The 13,734-nt window shown below is 63.4% G+C and overlaps 6 protein-coding genes across 6 annotated transcripts; 3 read left to right on the top strand and 3 right to left on the bottom strand.

The window, feature by feature from the left end:
* Window positions 1-136: 136 nt before the first annotated feature.
* On the top strand, window positions 137-1,066 carry GGTG_06380 (hypothetical protein; the record flags this gene model as incomplete). Its single annotated transcript, XM_009224197.1, has 2 exons — window positions 137-374; window positions 465-1,066. The coding sequence occupies 2 exons, from the start codon at window positions 137-139 to the stop codon at window positions 1,064-1,066; spliced, it is 840 nt and encodes a 279-aa protein (XP_009222461.1).
* Window positions 1,067-1,523: 457 nt separating this feature from the next.
* On the top strand, window positions 1,524-4,496 carry GGTG_06379 (hypothetical protein). The gene is made up of 5 exons (XM_009224196.1): window positions 1,524-2,034; window positions 2,114-2,165; window positions 2,251-2,623; window positions 2,714-3,019; window positions 3,109-4,496. The coding sequence occupies exons 1-5, from the start codon at window positions 1,741-1,743 to the stop codon at window positions 3,710-3,712; spliced, it is 1,629 nt and encodes a 542-aa protein (XP_009222460.1). The 5' UTR covers window positions 1,524-1,740; the 3' UTR covers window positions 3,713-4,496.
* GGTG_06378 (peptidase M14) lies at window positions 4,179-6,328 on the bottom strand. Its single transcript, XM_009224195.1, has 3 exons — window positions 5,484-6,328; window positions 5,349-5,408; window positions 4,179-5,292 (listed from the first exon to the last, which is right to left on the bottom strand). The coding sequence occupies exons 1-3, from the start codon at window positions 5,903-5,905 to the stop codon at window positions 4,317-4,319; spliced, it is 1,458 nt and encodes a 485-aa protein (XP_009222459.1). The 5' UTR covers window positions 5,906-6,328; the 3' UTR covers window positions 4,179-4,316.
* A 216-nt stretch (window positions 6,329-6,544) lies between these two features.
* Window positions 6,545-8,128, bottom strand: GGTG_06377 (hypothetical protein; the record flags this gene model as incomplete). The annotated part of the gene is made up of 1 exon (XM_009224194.1): window positions 6,545-8,128. The coding sequence occupies one exon, from the start codon at window positions 8,126-8,128 to the stop codon at window positions 6,545-6,547; it is 1,584 nt and encodes a 527-aa protein (XP_009222458.1).
* Window positions 8,129-8,418: 290 nt separating this feature from the next.
* Window positions 8,419-10,278, bottom strand: GGTG_06376 (hypothetical protein; the record flags this gene model as incomplete). The annotated part of the gene is made up of 2 exons (XM_009224193.1): window positions 8,419-10,055; window positions 10,137-10,278. The coding sequence occupies 2 exons, from the start codon at window positions 10,276-10,278 to the stop codon at window positions 8,419-8,421; spliced, it is 1,779 nt and encodes a 592-aa protein (XP_009222457.1).
* Window positions 10,279-11,466: 1,188 nt separating this feature from the next.
* Window positions 11,467-13,732, top strand: GGTG_06375 (hypothetical protein). The gene is made up of 3 exons (XM_009224192.1): window positions 11,467-12,219; window positions 12,319-13,245; window positions 13,310-13,732. The coding sequence occupies exons 1-3, from the start codon at window positions 11,839-11,841 to the stop codon at window positions 13,652-13,654; spliced, it is 1,653 nt and encodes a 550-aa protein (XP_009222456.1). The 5' UTR covers window positions 11,467-11,838; the 3' UTR covers window positions 13,655-13,732.
* Window positions 13,733-13,734: the final 2 nt, after the last annotated feature.

Below are 13,734 nucleotides of genomic sequence, written 5' to 3'. Positions count from 1 at the left end.
CCTCTGCTCATCACTTGGCTGCCACTTTCCTTCACGCGTCTCTCAGATCTCCCCTCGGTGCTTTATTACAAATCCTTCTTGCGACTCACCAACACCACCACCACAACACACTCGCCCACCACCGGTCGTCAGAACGATGCTGTTTTCGCCACTTCGCGTCCTCACCCTGGCCCTGGCCGCGGCCGCCCCGCTGGTGGACGGTCGTGCTGCCGGCTCGCCTGGGTCATCACTCCAGGCCCTTCTCCCCAGGCGCGTGCCAAGTAAGAAGTGGCCCGACGCAACCTGGGCCGCTGGCCCGGGCGACCCGCAGAAACAGGGAAACAATATCCGGGGTGCTGTGTTCACAGCCTTTTTTCCAGATCTCCCCACGGGATGTAAGTAGTGATTCCCCCCTGCCGACGAAAAATCGCCCAGACACGCAAAGATACACATGACCTAACCGGGGACAACGGCGAGCTTTGCAGACATCAGGTGCGGCCAGAGCTGGCAGACGGCCAACTTCGACGACATGACGGCGCTCCTCACGCCGTGGCCGCTCGAGAGCGACCCCGAGTTCAGCACAAAGTTCACGTACCTGCCCCCAAGTTCGTGCACGCGGGTGGCGTGCTTCCGGACCTCGGGCGCCTACCTGTGCAACACGCTCAACCACACGCTCATGCTCGAGACGGCCTTCAACCTGACCTGGGCGATCAAGTCGTTCAAGCTCATGCAGGCCCCGTCCGAGAGCACCCACCGGACCGACATCCCGAGCGGGTGCTGCGACAACATCGAGCGCAATGTGTTTAAGCCGGGCTACTCGGGCGAGTGGCGGTCGACGGGACCCCTGGGCGTGCCGGGCTGGCTCGCCGTCCTCGGCTACGCCAACTGCAATGACGACCGCATGTCGCCCTACCCCGGCGGCGGGCCCGGCAAGTGGGACGGCGTCGGCAGCCCCTACAACGGCCGCTGTCACCAGCTGGAGCCCGGCAACTGGCCAAACACCGAGGGCGACACCCAGGGCGACTCTGGCTGCCGTTATCCGGCCAAGGAGCCGCCCATCGGCAGGGTGGGAGATTGGGAGTGGTAGACTCGGTCGGTTGTGATGCCGCGCTCGCTTTTTTCTTTCTGTCTTTTTTCTTCTTTTTATCTCACGTGGCGTGGCTTTGTGGCGTTCTAATTTGTGGCCTGCCATGACGCGGCAACTGGGTATAAAATAAGTATCTTTCAAAAAAAAAACCACACTCTGTGTTTCCTCGTTTAGGCAAATAATAACGTTGACAATACGTAGCCCACTGCGATGGTCGACTTTCTACATGCTTGATAGATACCTGTACGGGCGCTATACCCCATTCCCATTGTATGTTATCCGGGTTTAAATTCTCCGGCAACCCTGCCCAATACCTGACTGAGTACAACCTACAGCCTCGCATGGCATCACAATGCGGGGGCTGCCGTGGGGGCCTTATTGGAAACGGGGAGGCTCCAATTGGCCGCCGAGGGGCCGACTTATCTCGCGTCCATCTGCGAGACCCCGCAGGAAAAGTCCCTGCCTAGTGCTGCATGTGATGGATGTACCGGTACACTACCTAGATGCAGTGTAGCGGAGGACATGCCTTGGCCCCTCGTCCTCCGAGGCCATATAACCGCCGTCGCCCGCCAGCGGCTTGAGCGTCTTTGCCATTGCTGTCTTCGGCCACCCCAAAAGCGAGGAGCAAGGCAAAGAAGAAGGAAGAAAAAAAAAGCCACGGCAGCAAAAAGAAGATGGCCGAGCAACCCGCAGCGCAAGCCCAGACGCCCCGAGTCCCGGGCGCTCCTGGCCCCGCCGCCGCCGGGCCCGAGCAGGCGTCGTCGTCCAAGCCCTGGGACCCCAGCGTCCAGACCGACCTGACCGCCCCGCCGCCGCCCGACGGCTGGGACCCGGAGCTGGAGCGGGCGTTCGAAGCCTACGTCCCCGGGACCGAGGAGGAGAGGCGGCTGGTGCGCAAGATCGACCTGTTGCTCCTGCCGACCCTCTGGTGGATGTACGTCCTCGCCCAGATCGACCGGAGCAACATCGTGAGCAGCGACCGTCCCACATTTCCCAAAGGGAATAACCGCTAGTTCTGGGCTAACGTTGGTTCGAGTTGTCAACTAGGCAAATGCGAACGCCGCAGGGCTCAGCCAGGATCTGGGCCTGAGCGACGATGGTAAGTAGGGGGCATGCTAGGCTCCCCCAAGCTTTTCTTCCTAACCTGGCGGCCACCCCGCTGACCCGAGTTTGGAGCCTGACAGACTACGCGCTCGTCGTGAGCATTTTTTTCGTCGGTTACGCCATCATGGAGGTGCCCTCGAACCTCCTGCTCAACCGGTGGCGGCCGTCCCTGTACCTGACCACCATCATGGGGGTCTGGGGCGCCTGTGTGGCCGCCATGTCCACGGCCGGGTCCCGGGAGCACTTTCTCGTCGGGCGCTTCTTCCTCGGCTGCATCGAGGCCGGCATGTACCCCGGCGCGCTCTTCATCCTGACGTGCTGGTACAAGAGGGACGAGGTCGGGAAGCGCTTCTGCGTCTTTGCCACGTCGGGCACGCTCTCGCAGGCCCTGGGCGGCATCATCGCCGGGGGCATCATCGCCAACCTGGACGGCAAGAATGGCTGGCCGGGATGGTGAGTTTCTTGTGTGACGGGTTCCCCCAAAGAGGAGTGTGTGTGTGTGAGAGAGAGAGAGGCCGGGACTGATCCGGGGATTCGTCGCAGGAGATGGCTGTTCCTCGTAGAAGGGGTCGTCACCATCTTCTTTGCCTTTATCTTCGTCTTCGTCCTGCCCGACTACCCCCTGGGGACGCGCAGGTTTAGCCCCGAGGAGCGCAGGCTTGCCCACGTCCGCATGCTCGTCGACCGCCGTGCGAGCACCAAGACGGGCGAGGCGAGGCTCACGGCGCTCGAGTCGGTGCTCGCTGTGGTGGCAGACCCGAGGACGTACGCGTTCCTAGTGATTTACATACTCAACACGACGGCCATGACCATCTCGTACTTTATCCCGGCCACGCTGCGCAGCATGGGGTAAGATCTACCTACCTACGCCTTTGTTCTGTGAAACAACGACTTTGGGACCACCAAACTAAGGAGGCTGGCTGACACATGCTGCCTAGATACACCCAAGTGACGGCGCAGTGGATGACGGTCCCCATCTGGGTCTCGGCGTCGGCCGCCATGCTGGTCATCTCCTACTTCTCGGACCGCACGGGCGACCGCCGCTGGTACGTCGCGGGCTGCATGGCGGCGGCGGCGGCCTGCTGCGGCGTGTGCCTGGGCACCTCGGCGGGCGCGGCGCGCTACGCCATGCTGTGCCTGCTGGCGGGGGCGCTCTGGACGGCGACGCCGCAGATCCTGACGTGGGCGTCGGAGCTGCTCGCGCTGCCGGACCAGAAGCGCTCCGTGGCCCTGGCCCTCATCAACTCCTTCGCCACCCTGTCCGTCCTCTGGGGCAGCCGCCTGTGGCCCTCGGCCCAGAGCCCCGCCTACCGCACCGGCTTCTCGGCCGTGACGTCCATGGCCGCCGCGGGCGCGCTGGCCGCCGCGCTCATGCCGCTCGCGTTTGCGCGGCTGAGCACGGCCCCGCGCACGGCCGGCGAGGCGAGGGTGTTGGGGCTGGACGGGGCGGCGGCGGCGGCGTCGTCGTCGGTGGTGGACGCGTCGTCGGTTGATGCGCCTGTCGTGGGTGGCCCGCGGGGCAAGGGCGGCTCGGGGGCTTGAGAGTAATGTGCCTGGTAGAGGGGAGCTACGCCGTCGAGGCCTATGCGTCGAACCGTTCGGAGCTGTCGATGGGCGGGCTGTAGAGGTGGCCCAGAAGCGTTTGGGGCAATGACGGCGATCCCCTCCAGGAAACAGATGCCTTGACAACAGCGGCGAAATGCCCTCGGTAATTCCGTACCAGTTCCGTGTTATGTCAACATATACAGTACCGATCGCGGCCCTCAGATACAACCGTGAAGCTGCACTTTTGCTTCGAGACGTATCAGCATCTTCGGGGACCTCCCGAGCCTTGCCAGAGAGATATGCCGGACAGCCATCTATCCCAGGGAGGGCATATTATCTATCAAGTGAAAAGGCGGCGGTCGCTGTAACGACAGCTGCGCAAACAAGTGAGCGCCTGGGAGGTACATTCAAGGTACGCTCTGTGCGCTGTGCGGCCGCAGAGCCCAACTAGGTGTTCATGTGGTGGTCAAATTACGAGGTGATCGCTCATTTATTACTCATGGCATATTTTCTTCATGAAAGTCGCACTTGATTAGGCCTAGACTGCAAGATATTCCTCCGCAAGCCTGTCTACCAAAGCAAGGCACCCATTCATGCCAGATTAGCACCGCGCCTCGCCGACGCCAATCTCCTCGGCGGCCAGGACCCACTCCATCAGGCCAGCCGAGACCTCGAGCATGTTCAGGCGGTACTGCTCCGGGGTCGGGTAAAAGGGGCACGAGGCCTGGCTATTGCCGAAGCCGAACTCGAGGCAGTAGCTAAAGATCTTGTTGGCCGAGGGGTCGGCGAAGTGGCGCGACGTCGCGTAGTCGTCGGACGCGCCGCTGGTCGGGTACAGCAGGCTGGCCTGCATGGTCTCGTAGTGGCGGCCGGTGGCGGCCTCCATCGAGTTGACGCTGCGGACGGCGGCGTAGGTCGCGTCGCGCCAGTCGTTGCTCGGCATGTACTCCTCGTAGACGGCGCCCGAGGCCGGGTCGTCGGGCATGAGGCCGCGGACGCTGTCGTAGCTCGAGTTCATAAAGTTCATGTAGGGCTTGCGCATCTGGTTGTGGTCGCTGCCCCAGCTGTGCAGCAGGGCGCCCGTGTACGAGTGCAGGTCGAGGTACCAGCGGATGGGGAACTTGTCCATGACCCACTTGATGGCGCGCGTCTCGGGCTCCGAGAAGGCGCCGGTGCCGTGGAAGGTCTGGTCCGCCGGGTCCACCGACGCCACGTTGGGGCCGACGTCCGGGTGGAACTTTTTGAGGAAGTCGAACAGGAAGTCAAAGTTCCTGTTGAGGTCGATGCCGACGGAGTCGGGGTTGCCGGGCGTGGCCGAGGCTGGGTTACGGTTCTTACGCCAGCACGTGTTGGTCGACTGGTCCCAGGCGACGCCGTCGGGGTTGGATAGCGGCACGAAGACGATGCCCGTTTTCAGGGCGCGCTTGACGTCGCAGTTGGAGTACTGGCGGCCGCCGTAGGTCAGGCCGGTGTTGTGCTTGTCGGCGTAGAGCAGGTCCGAGACGAAGTACAGGATGTTGTCGGGTGAGCCGCGTTCTCGCGCGTGGATGGCGCCGTTCAGGTAGACGTGGTAGGCGCTGGGAGATGGTCAGCGTGAGAGGATCAAAACGATACACAAAAGAAAACAACATACCTAGAGCAGTTTCCACCGCTTCCGCCGATGGCTCCACCAAATATGGTCCTGTTCTCGTACCTGATGCATCATCTAGCGTCAGCAACGAAATCAGGGCACGGGTTCTAGGGCGCGTATACAGCAACCAACACTCACGTCTTGTCGGGCGCCTCAAACGCCGTGATGCCGTACTCCCGCTTCAGGCCCTCGAAGCCCGAGTAGATCTCGGCGACGCTGAGCAGGCTCTCGAGGTTGGTCCCCGCGGGCTGGGTGCCGAGGCCGCGAGGGAAGGTCTTGCCGCCGTCGAACCTGTCGCCCGTGCCGACGGCGATGCCCGTGTTGTCGCCCTGGCGGCGGATCAGGAACGACCCCGGGCCCTTGTGCGCCGACTCGCCGGGCAGGAGGCAGGCCCCGGCCGTGTGCGCGAGGCACAACGACATCCAGGCGGACGTGAACTTCATGATGGGCGGCGGGCAGGGCTGGCGGCGGGAACCAAGGTGGGAGTGGGTGCAGAGCGAGGGGAGGGTAGCCCCCTGGCTACGTCGGTTCGGTGGGCGCGGCCTGGCCTTTTGAGGCATCACGGGCGCGTCTTGGGATTCACTGCCAAGAGACCCTCGCACCTCGCGCTCCCCCCTTGTGGCCCGTTTTTGGACTTTCCCGCGGCTGGGCGCCGGGCCAGCTGCAGTGACCCGCAATGATAGTCACAGTTACACAGTATTCGCTCTGTAGGCGAGCCGGGGATCAAAAGGCCAGCTCCCCCAGGGCGGAAGCAACATCACGCATCATTCCTATCTCGCGGCCTGTGCTCGATTGGGCAGCTCGCTGCGACACGGTGACGCCGCCAAGGCAACAACGCTCGGGTAGGTCGGTCAGCGGGTTACTGATTGCGGTGTGCCTGGCGCCGGGAGCCGACAGCATCAAATTTGATGTAAGAGACAATTTCAATTCAGGGCCGAGAAGTAATTGGCGGCTAAAGCACCGGTCCCAATCCGGAAGGTCCCAGCCGCTGTTGATAACCGTGGGCCGCGTGGGCGCGGGGCGGGGCAAGGAAGCCCAGCTTGGCGTGGTTGGGGTTGGGGTCTGTGGGCAGAGTTGAGGGAAGCTCCAAGAAAAGCGGAGACAAGGAATTGAGATGAAATGGGACTAGAACAAGGGATGAATATAGAAATCGTCAGACAGACACTCAAAGAAATAAACCCGTGGCCTTCGCATTGCATTCACTCGCTCTCGTCCCGAGGCCATTCAAACGTGAATTGAACCGCAGGCACAAAGTCGGGCAGGCGCGAACCTGGGCGCATCCTCTTCTCAAACGCAGCCCGAACCTTGGGGAGCCCGTGCGCGAGCCACCAGCGCTGGAGGCAGTCGTCGAGGCAGTAGGCGTTGGAGTGGGACCCCATGGCGAGCAGCCGCGAGGGCAGCGAGGACAGGCCGTCCCCAAACTGCCCGACCGCCGTCCCGATCGCCAGCAGCTCCTCGATGCGCGCCCGGTCCGAGAGGGGGACGACGACCGAGGCGCGCAGCGGCGACGCGAGGTACTTTATCAGCCCCGTGTCGTACACCCGGTAGGTCGTGGCGGCGTCGGGCCCGTCGGGCTCCACGTCGGTGCTGATGAAGGGCTGGTCCGGGTCGAGCGAGAGGTCCTTGGCCGTCTTGGCTGCCGCGCCGTCGCCCGTGCTGATGATGATGTGGATGATTTGCACGGCGACCATGACGGTCCTGGCGCGTCTGAAGCACCTGGATATTTTCGCATAAGCCCTTGCCCGGGGGCGCTCGGAGTACTCGACAATGGGGCCAAAGAAGGTGGCCAGGCTGGTGAAGGCAGGCATGGCCTTCTCGAAGCGGCTGGCGGTCCTGGAATTGTCCAGCGGCGAGCCGATATGGATCGAGTCGCCGGGCAGGACCCACGCCCGCAGCTCCTTCTTTCCGGACTCGGACCGCTCCCTGACACGGACGGCCGCCCGGGCGACCGCGCGGGCCTCCCTATTCACCCGTGCCATCAGCGGCATCGCCAGCCGAGAGCTCCAGGTGCTGGCCATTCCAGGCTGGTTATACTCTGCGGTAAAAGTCCTGCCCCCTCCAAAGCCGAGGGCGTGCTTCCAGATCTCCAGGCGCAGCTCGGCCGGCAGCCTCGGGAAATGCTCGAACGAGGGCGACGGCTCCTCAAGTCCAGCGCCCGGGGCCGGAGGATTCGCCTCGCGCACCGCGTCGTCGAAGACCTTGAGCACCCGCCTGCGGTCGCGGGCCTGCTCGTCCTGTGACAGCACCCTCTCGCGGGGCGGGACGCAGCGCGGGATTCCATACCCCGGGGTAGGTTGCTCGACCGGGGCCGGGAGAAACTGCTGCCCGGGCGGCACCTGCAGGACGGGCGGCGTGGGGATCAGCTCTGGCGGGCCCGGGAAAAGCTGCGGGTTGACTAAGGGGTGGCCCGAACCCAGGAGAAAGTCGGGCCTGGGCGGCGGCACGTTGAAGCTCGGTGGCGGCTCCGAGTCGACAGGCGGCCTCTCGGGCTCCTTGGGCCGGGGCGCCCGGGGCACGACGCCCTCGAGGAGATGGAATAGGGTCTTGCGCGCCTCGGCGGCCAGGCGCTCGGGCGGCGCCGCCGGCCCGACGGCATGGGCGAACCAGGAGTGGCGCATGTGCGGGCAGGTGCGCGATAAGACCTGGCGCCGAGACGAGTACCTCACGCTGCCGTCGATGGCCGGGGTTGGAAACGGCTTGAGCCGGAGCCCGACCCGGGCCCGAATTGGCTCTACCTCGCGCAGACGTTCAAAGGACACACGCGGCCAATTTGGGTCGCCCATGACTGCGAGTGGTAGGGCGTTGACTGTGGTAGCGAGCTGAGAGGCTATGTGGTGATAATGATGGATGGTGATGGATGGTGTTCTTTCCGCCGCCAATACATGTCTATATCGATTGAACTTTCTCGGGACAAACATGTCTTATTTAACACCCACAACATCTAGCAGCCAAGAGCCAAGTGGCTGGCAGACCCCCGTGCCCCCTCCCGCCCCTCGGGTTGCCTGTCACATCATGGAGGGTGATACAAGGTGGGTGATATTGCATGCCGGCGTTTCGTGGCTTGCATGCCCCTTCAGCTGCATTGTGATTGTGCCACCGTCCAGGCAATCAGCGCCGCCCCAACACTTGAACCATCCTTGGCCATGCTCATTCGGACCCTTTGCTCCGCCATCTTCCCGATCCCCGACATCTCGCGCAGAGCGGCGCGCATGTTGCCCTCGAAACCAGGGAAATGCTCGAACAGGGACCCGTCGACCCCGATGTCGATCTCCTCGCCACCGCCGCCACTACTGCTGCTGCTGCTGCTATCCGTCCCGTCTTCGTTATCATCCTGGCGCGGCAGGGATGAGGTGGCCGGTCGGCCTATCACGTCGAGCCCCAGCCAGGAGGCGAGCCGCCTAGCGATCCCAAGCAGCACGGCTCGGAACACCCCCAGGGACGCCAAGACCCCCCACGCTGCGCCGGCCGCGGTCTGGTCCCCTTGGCTGCCTCGCCCCGACTGGATGACCACGCCGGCAACCGCGACGGCTGAAAGCCTGGCTGCTCGGCGGCCGATCGCCTCCGCCACCAATCTGATGGCCTCTGCGTCCGCCGTCGCCACGTCGCTCACGCCGAGCACGCCCTCGATCTCGCCGCGGGCCGAGTCGAGCCCTGCCGTCCTGTCGCTCACCAGCGCCGACAGGAACGAGCTGTCGATCGAGTTTGGGACGAACAGCCTCGACGTGGGCGGCACCCTCAGTCCCTCGAGCCCGCCGCCTGGGCCACAGCCGTCCACCAGGACCAGCCGCATGATCTCGCCCAGATACATGCCCGAGATGCGCTTCTCAAAGTGCTGGTCGTCCGGGTTCGCCGAGTCCCGGTCCAGCGCCGCGTCGTAGCGCGTGACCGGCAGCACCTCCAGCTTGCCGTCAAATCCTCCCCACTCGGTGTTGAGTGCCTGGAGCCGGCCCCGCCGCCGCTCCGGGTCGGCAAACTGCTCCTGGGAGTGCAGCTTGGTAATGTTCTCGAGCCGCTCCATGTACGCCCCGTTGGTGCCGGTCCCAAAGATGGCCCCCAGTAGCGTGCCGCTGCATGTTCCAGTCTTGGCCCCGTTGCCGCGCCTCGCGGATGCACCCGCCGAGTAGGCCCGCGCGGCCAGCGCCCCGACGGTGTCGTTCGCGAGCGCCGCGACCACCAGCGGGAGCCCCTGCTCGTCCAGGGCCTCCTGCAGCATCGCGCAGGGGTCCCGCCCCACGGCGTCCTTGATGGTGAAGGCCTTGGTCCAGAACAGGAGCGTCCCCCGGTCGATGGCGTGCTGGTCGAACGTGAAGCTGAAGGTGAACCCCAACGGATGCGCGTGCTTCCGGCGCAGCTCGCCGGTCACGTCTTCCCGTGATGCCAAAACTCCCCGCCACTCTCGCACCCTCTCCGGCCACGGCCACTCCTCAACGCCCTCCGGCCAGGCGCCGAGCAGGAATCCCTCGACCTGTTGGGCAACGAAGCGGAAGAGGTCTTTGTAAGACGGCGCCGTCATTAGTGCCACGGGGATCGCGGCCTTGGTCTTGGCCACCGAGTAGGTCGAGTCCCCGCGCAGCTCGACCGAACAGACCCTCAGGTTCGTGCCGCCGAGGTCGACGGCTAGGCAGGTGCCCTTTTCGCTCCCATCCGGGAGCTTGGCCACATATGACGGTACCTGGAGAAGCGAGGTCCCATCCTGGGCCAGGCCCTCTCCTGCAACCAGGACTGGTTAGCGCTCTATCCGGCTTGGAAGACTACCATCGTCCAAGATTATCATGGCTAAAGGAGACTGACTGAGCTGCTGCACAAAGAGATTGGTTGCGTCCTGCAGCAGCGAGGGTGTGACCTCAAACTGTTGGACAACGGCAGACGCCCAGGGTGCTATCATCCCCCCTGGCCCGACGCCGTGGGCTTGTTCGATGGGGCTTGACGCCATTGCAGACGTGACTATAAACCCAAGATGAGCCCGATGTCTTGCCTTACCATACCACCCGCAATGTCCGTTCACGCCGATCCTTGGCCTCGGGACGACTGGCGGTCCCGAGACTAGACTGGAAAATCGCAACTTCTCTCTCTTCTCAAAACATTCTGCAACAGCCGTCTCCAGTGCTCCTAGTCGCGTCTTTTGCAGGTGGCTTCTGCATCTCCACACCAGAGGCGCTCGATATCGACCTGCCCCTTCGGGAAACCTCGGCAAACCAGGTCATGTTATAAGCCCTCCCCCGCTCGCTTTTGGGCGCATCGCCCACTTTAGATGGCACTCGTATTCGTGCATGAGGAGTGGGCTCAGTGTATCGAGTCAGGCTGATAGGGACCTCCCCCGATCACCGCCGCACTTGCATCAAACTTATCACGCCCCCGACATGCCTTTTACGGGCTCTTTGCCCCGACTTGTGCTTGATTTCGAAGCATGAGAAATGCTAGGTACATCGACCTGCAACAGTCAACTGCCAAAGGGCCGGAAAATCACCCGGCAGACTTGTTCCTGGTCGCGACACCACCAAGAGCCTCCGGCTTCTCCTCCGTTCCGGTCGGCAAGCGGCCAACATCCGGGGATAAACTGCCCACCGCCGGAACTCGGCAGGAACGCGCCAGCGGCTCCACCCCCACAATGTCGAGAAAGCTTGGGTTACCGTTGATGGTGGGCAAAGCGGCATGAACGGCGACATGTTACGTGGGAAATGCAACAGGTGCCCTCATTATGCCCAGGTCAAGAGCGCCTTCGTGCCGTCGTCGCGGGTCAGCGCTACATCTTGTTTCCCTTAGCGAACTCTACGCCCCGTCAACATACAAAGACGATATCCCATCGACTCTAATGCCGCCTCGAAGCCTGTAGACCTACCGCGTGGCTTGATCTCGCCAATGGACGTAGCCCGTTCCTTAAGGCGCCCGTTCAAAGAGTCGGCGTTCCCGGGCTTGGGTACCTGCATCTGTCATCCGAAAACCGCCACCGGGAGACTCACCGACGACCGCTGCCCTGGATCTCGGCGCCTAGCCGGGGTTTCTGCGGGGTCAGTGCGACTTTCAGCAAGGATGTTACCCAAAACTGGGGCACCGTATTGAGGGTCGATATCGGCTGGGCTGGGGTAGCATTTCGGTGGGTTATGGAGAGACGGGGGGACCGTGCAAACTCCCCATATCCCCGCCCTCTGGGGATGTTTACATCTGAATTTCCCCAGGTACACCGACGAGGCAATGGAACGACGACAGATTGGCAGCGGAGACGATGCCCGTTTTTGGCCTACGTCGACCGCGAAAACTGGGGAGCGCCGCGATAGCTCATGTTGATATGGAGACCCGGATGGATGGGGACAGCGAGAGAGGGGTTGGGGACTGACTGGAAAGCATTTAAGGCCGAGTCGGTCCGCCTGGTCGGACGCGGTCGCGGCGACGGATGGACGACGCACTCCTGGTCTAGTTCAGTTTCGAGCCAGCCAGCCAGACCGAGCCGTCGTTTTCTTCGCCTCCCTTTTTTCCTCCCAGACAAGAAAACAAAATGCGCCCTAGCTTCATCGTGGCCGCAGCGGCGGCCGGGCTTGCGCACGTCGTGGCCGGCGCCAGCTACGTCGAGGGCCTGTCCCCCAACGCGCGCTCGCTCTTCACCGAGGGCATGGACTGGATGGACGGCTTCTACGACGCCAAGGCCGGGTGGCTGTACGACTTCGGCGCCGCCTCGGCCCTCCGGTACGAGACCAGGAGCTCGGTCTGGTACGCCTTTGGGCTCCTGGCCCGCAACCGCGGCGGCGACGCGGCCGAGGCCGACAAGATCCTCACCAACCTCGTCCACGACCAGTACACGGACCCCAAGGACCTGTGGTACGGCGACTACACGCAGCACCCATTTGAGCCGCGGGTGGGGACCAAGAACTACCAGCCGGTATTTTTGCTCCCTTTTTTTTCTTTTTCTTTTCTTTTTTTATCCCTCCTCCGCCCATGACTCCCCAAGGGCACTCGACTAACACCTCTCTCCCCCTAGGCCATCTACGGGACCTGGGACCCCAACTGGCGCGGCTTCGTGGGCACGACGCTCATCATGTGCCTCGAGGAGTTCCCGCACCTGCTCAGCGACGCGACGCAGCAGCTCGTGCTCGCGTCGCTCCGCAACGCCACCAAGGGCGACGAGTACCGATTCGGCCACCTGGACCCCAAGCAGGACAACCTGTACCCGTCCTACAGCAACCCGGCCATCATGCGCGCCTTCATGTCGGGCTGGACGGGCCGGCGGCTGGGCGAGGAGAACATGACGCGGTCGGGCGAGCTGTACGCGCGCGAGATCGTCGACCTCTTCGACCGCGCCGACACCCTGTCCGAGTTCAACAGTGGCACCTACACGGGCGTCTCGCTCTTCGGCCTCCTGCTCTGGTCAAAGTACCTCGCCGCGGACTCGCTCATGAGCTCCCAGGGCCCGCGGATGGTCCGCCACACGTGGGAGGCGGTCGCGCAGCTCTGGAACCCCAAGATGAAGAATATGGCGGGGCCTTGGGACCGGGCGTACGGCTACGACATGAACAGGTACCTGTCCCTGATGGGGCTGTGGTTCTGGGCCATCCTGGGCAAGGAGAACTCGTCCATGATCGAGAAGCCGCAGGTCATGTCGCACATGGCCGACTACGCCTGGGCGCCCGTGTTCGCGGCGCTCGCGGCCAAGAACGACGAGCTGCTGCCGGAGCCGTCGCGTAAGCGGCTGGAGACCTTTGAGGGCGAACACACCTTCAAGGCGTCCACTTACACGCCGCCCTTTGACCTGGTGCCGCGCAACATCACGACGTGGATGTCCGAGGACCTGACCATCGGCGCCGAGTCGTTTGACGAGATCGTCGTCGGCGGGCCCTCGCGCAGCCAGGAGTCGTTCAACCCGGCCGTCGTGCAGTGGGATACGGGCAGGGAGATTTCCTTCATTTCGGTGAGCCCTCTTCTTTCTTTGTGTCCCGCCAGTTTGCTGCTGTTACTAACGTCCCCCCTCGCAGCTCTACCCCACCGAAATGGCGCTCGAGGCCGAGGTGGCGCCCGGCCGGCTGAGCCTGTCGTACCCGCGCGGCGGTGCCGGCTCGCAGTTCAGCCTGCTCGTCGGCGCCTTCAAGGGCAAGCCCGTGGTCGGCGGCTGGGAGGACGTGCAGGGCCTCAACGTCAAGGTCGGCGGCAACGCCAACATGACCTACAGCCTCGGCTTCGCCGGCCAGTACGGCGGCCAGTACAAGCCCGTGCGCGACTTTGAGTTCTGGAACTTCACATACACCATGCCCCAGGGCTTCACCGGTGTCCCCAACCTGGTGCTGGAGCTGGCGCACAAGAAGGTGTGCGGGCGGGGGTGAGATGCCTAGGTTACCTACCTAGATAGATGGCTAGACGGGGATTTAATGATAATGATGATGCATACGTGAGGAATTCCAAG

Source organism: Gaeumannomyces tritici (assembly GCF_000145635.1).
Source record: "Gaeumannomyces tritici R3-111a-1 unplaced genomic scaffold supercont2.3, whole genome shotgun sequence".
In the NCBI taxonomy this organism is placed as follows: domain Eukaryota; kingdom Fungi; phylum Ascomycota; class Sordariomycetes; order Magnaporthales; family Magnaporthaceae; genus Gaeumannomyces; species Gaeumannomyces tritici.
Note: the sequence above shows the minus strand (reverse complement) of the source record. Positions and strands in the feature narration are given on the sequence as shown.

What these genes read in the sequence shown, in the direction of transcription:
- GGTG_06379 (XM_009224196.1), top strand. Translation starts at nt 1,741, where the DNA reads ATGGCCGAGCAACCCGCAGCGCAAGCCCAGACGCCCCGAGTCCCGGGC. An exon ending in AGATCGACCGGAGCAACATC is followed by an intron (nt 2,035 to 2,113) that starts GTGAGCAGCGAC and finishes GTTGTCAACTAG; the next exon opens with GCAAATGCGAACGCCGCAGG. An exon ending in TCTGGGCCTGAGCGACGATG is followed by an intron (nt 2,166 to 2,250) that starts GTAAGTAGGGGG and finishes GGAGCCTGACAG; the next exon opens with ACTACGCGCTCGTCGTGAGC.
- GGTG_06378 (XM_009224195.1), bottom strand. Translation starts at nt 5,905, where the DNA reads ATGCCTCAAAAGGCCAGGCCGCGCCCACCGAACCGACGTAGCCAGGGG. An exon ending in TTTGAGGCGCCCGACAAGAC is followed by an intron (nt 5,409 to 5,483) that starts GTGAGTGTTGGT and finishes ATGATGCATCAG; the next exon opens with GTACGAGAACAGGACCATAT. An exon ending in AGCGGTGGAAACTGCTCTAG is followed by an intron (nt 5,293 to 5,348) that starts GTATGTTGTTTT and finishes ACCATCTCCCAG; the next exon opens with CGCCTACCACGTCTACCTGA.
- GGTG_06375 (XM_009224192.1), top strand. Translation starts at nt 11,839, where the DNA reads ATGCGCCCTAGCTTCATCGTGGCCGCAGCGGCGGCCGGGCTTGCGCAC. An exon ending in GGACCAAGAACTACCAGCCG is followed by an intron (nt 12,220 to 12,318) that starts GTATTTTTGCTC and finishes CTCTCCCCCTAG; the next exon opens with GCCATCTACGGGACCTGGGA. An exon ending in GGGAGATTTCCTTCATTTCG is followed by an intron (nt 13,246 to 13,309) that starts GTGAGCCCTCTT and finishes CCCCCCTCGCAG; the next exon opens with CTCTACCCCACCGAAATGGC.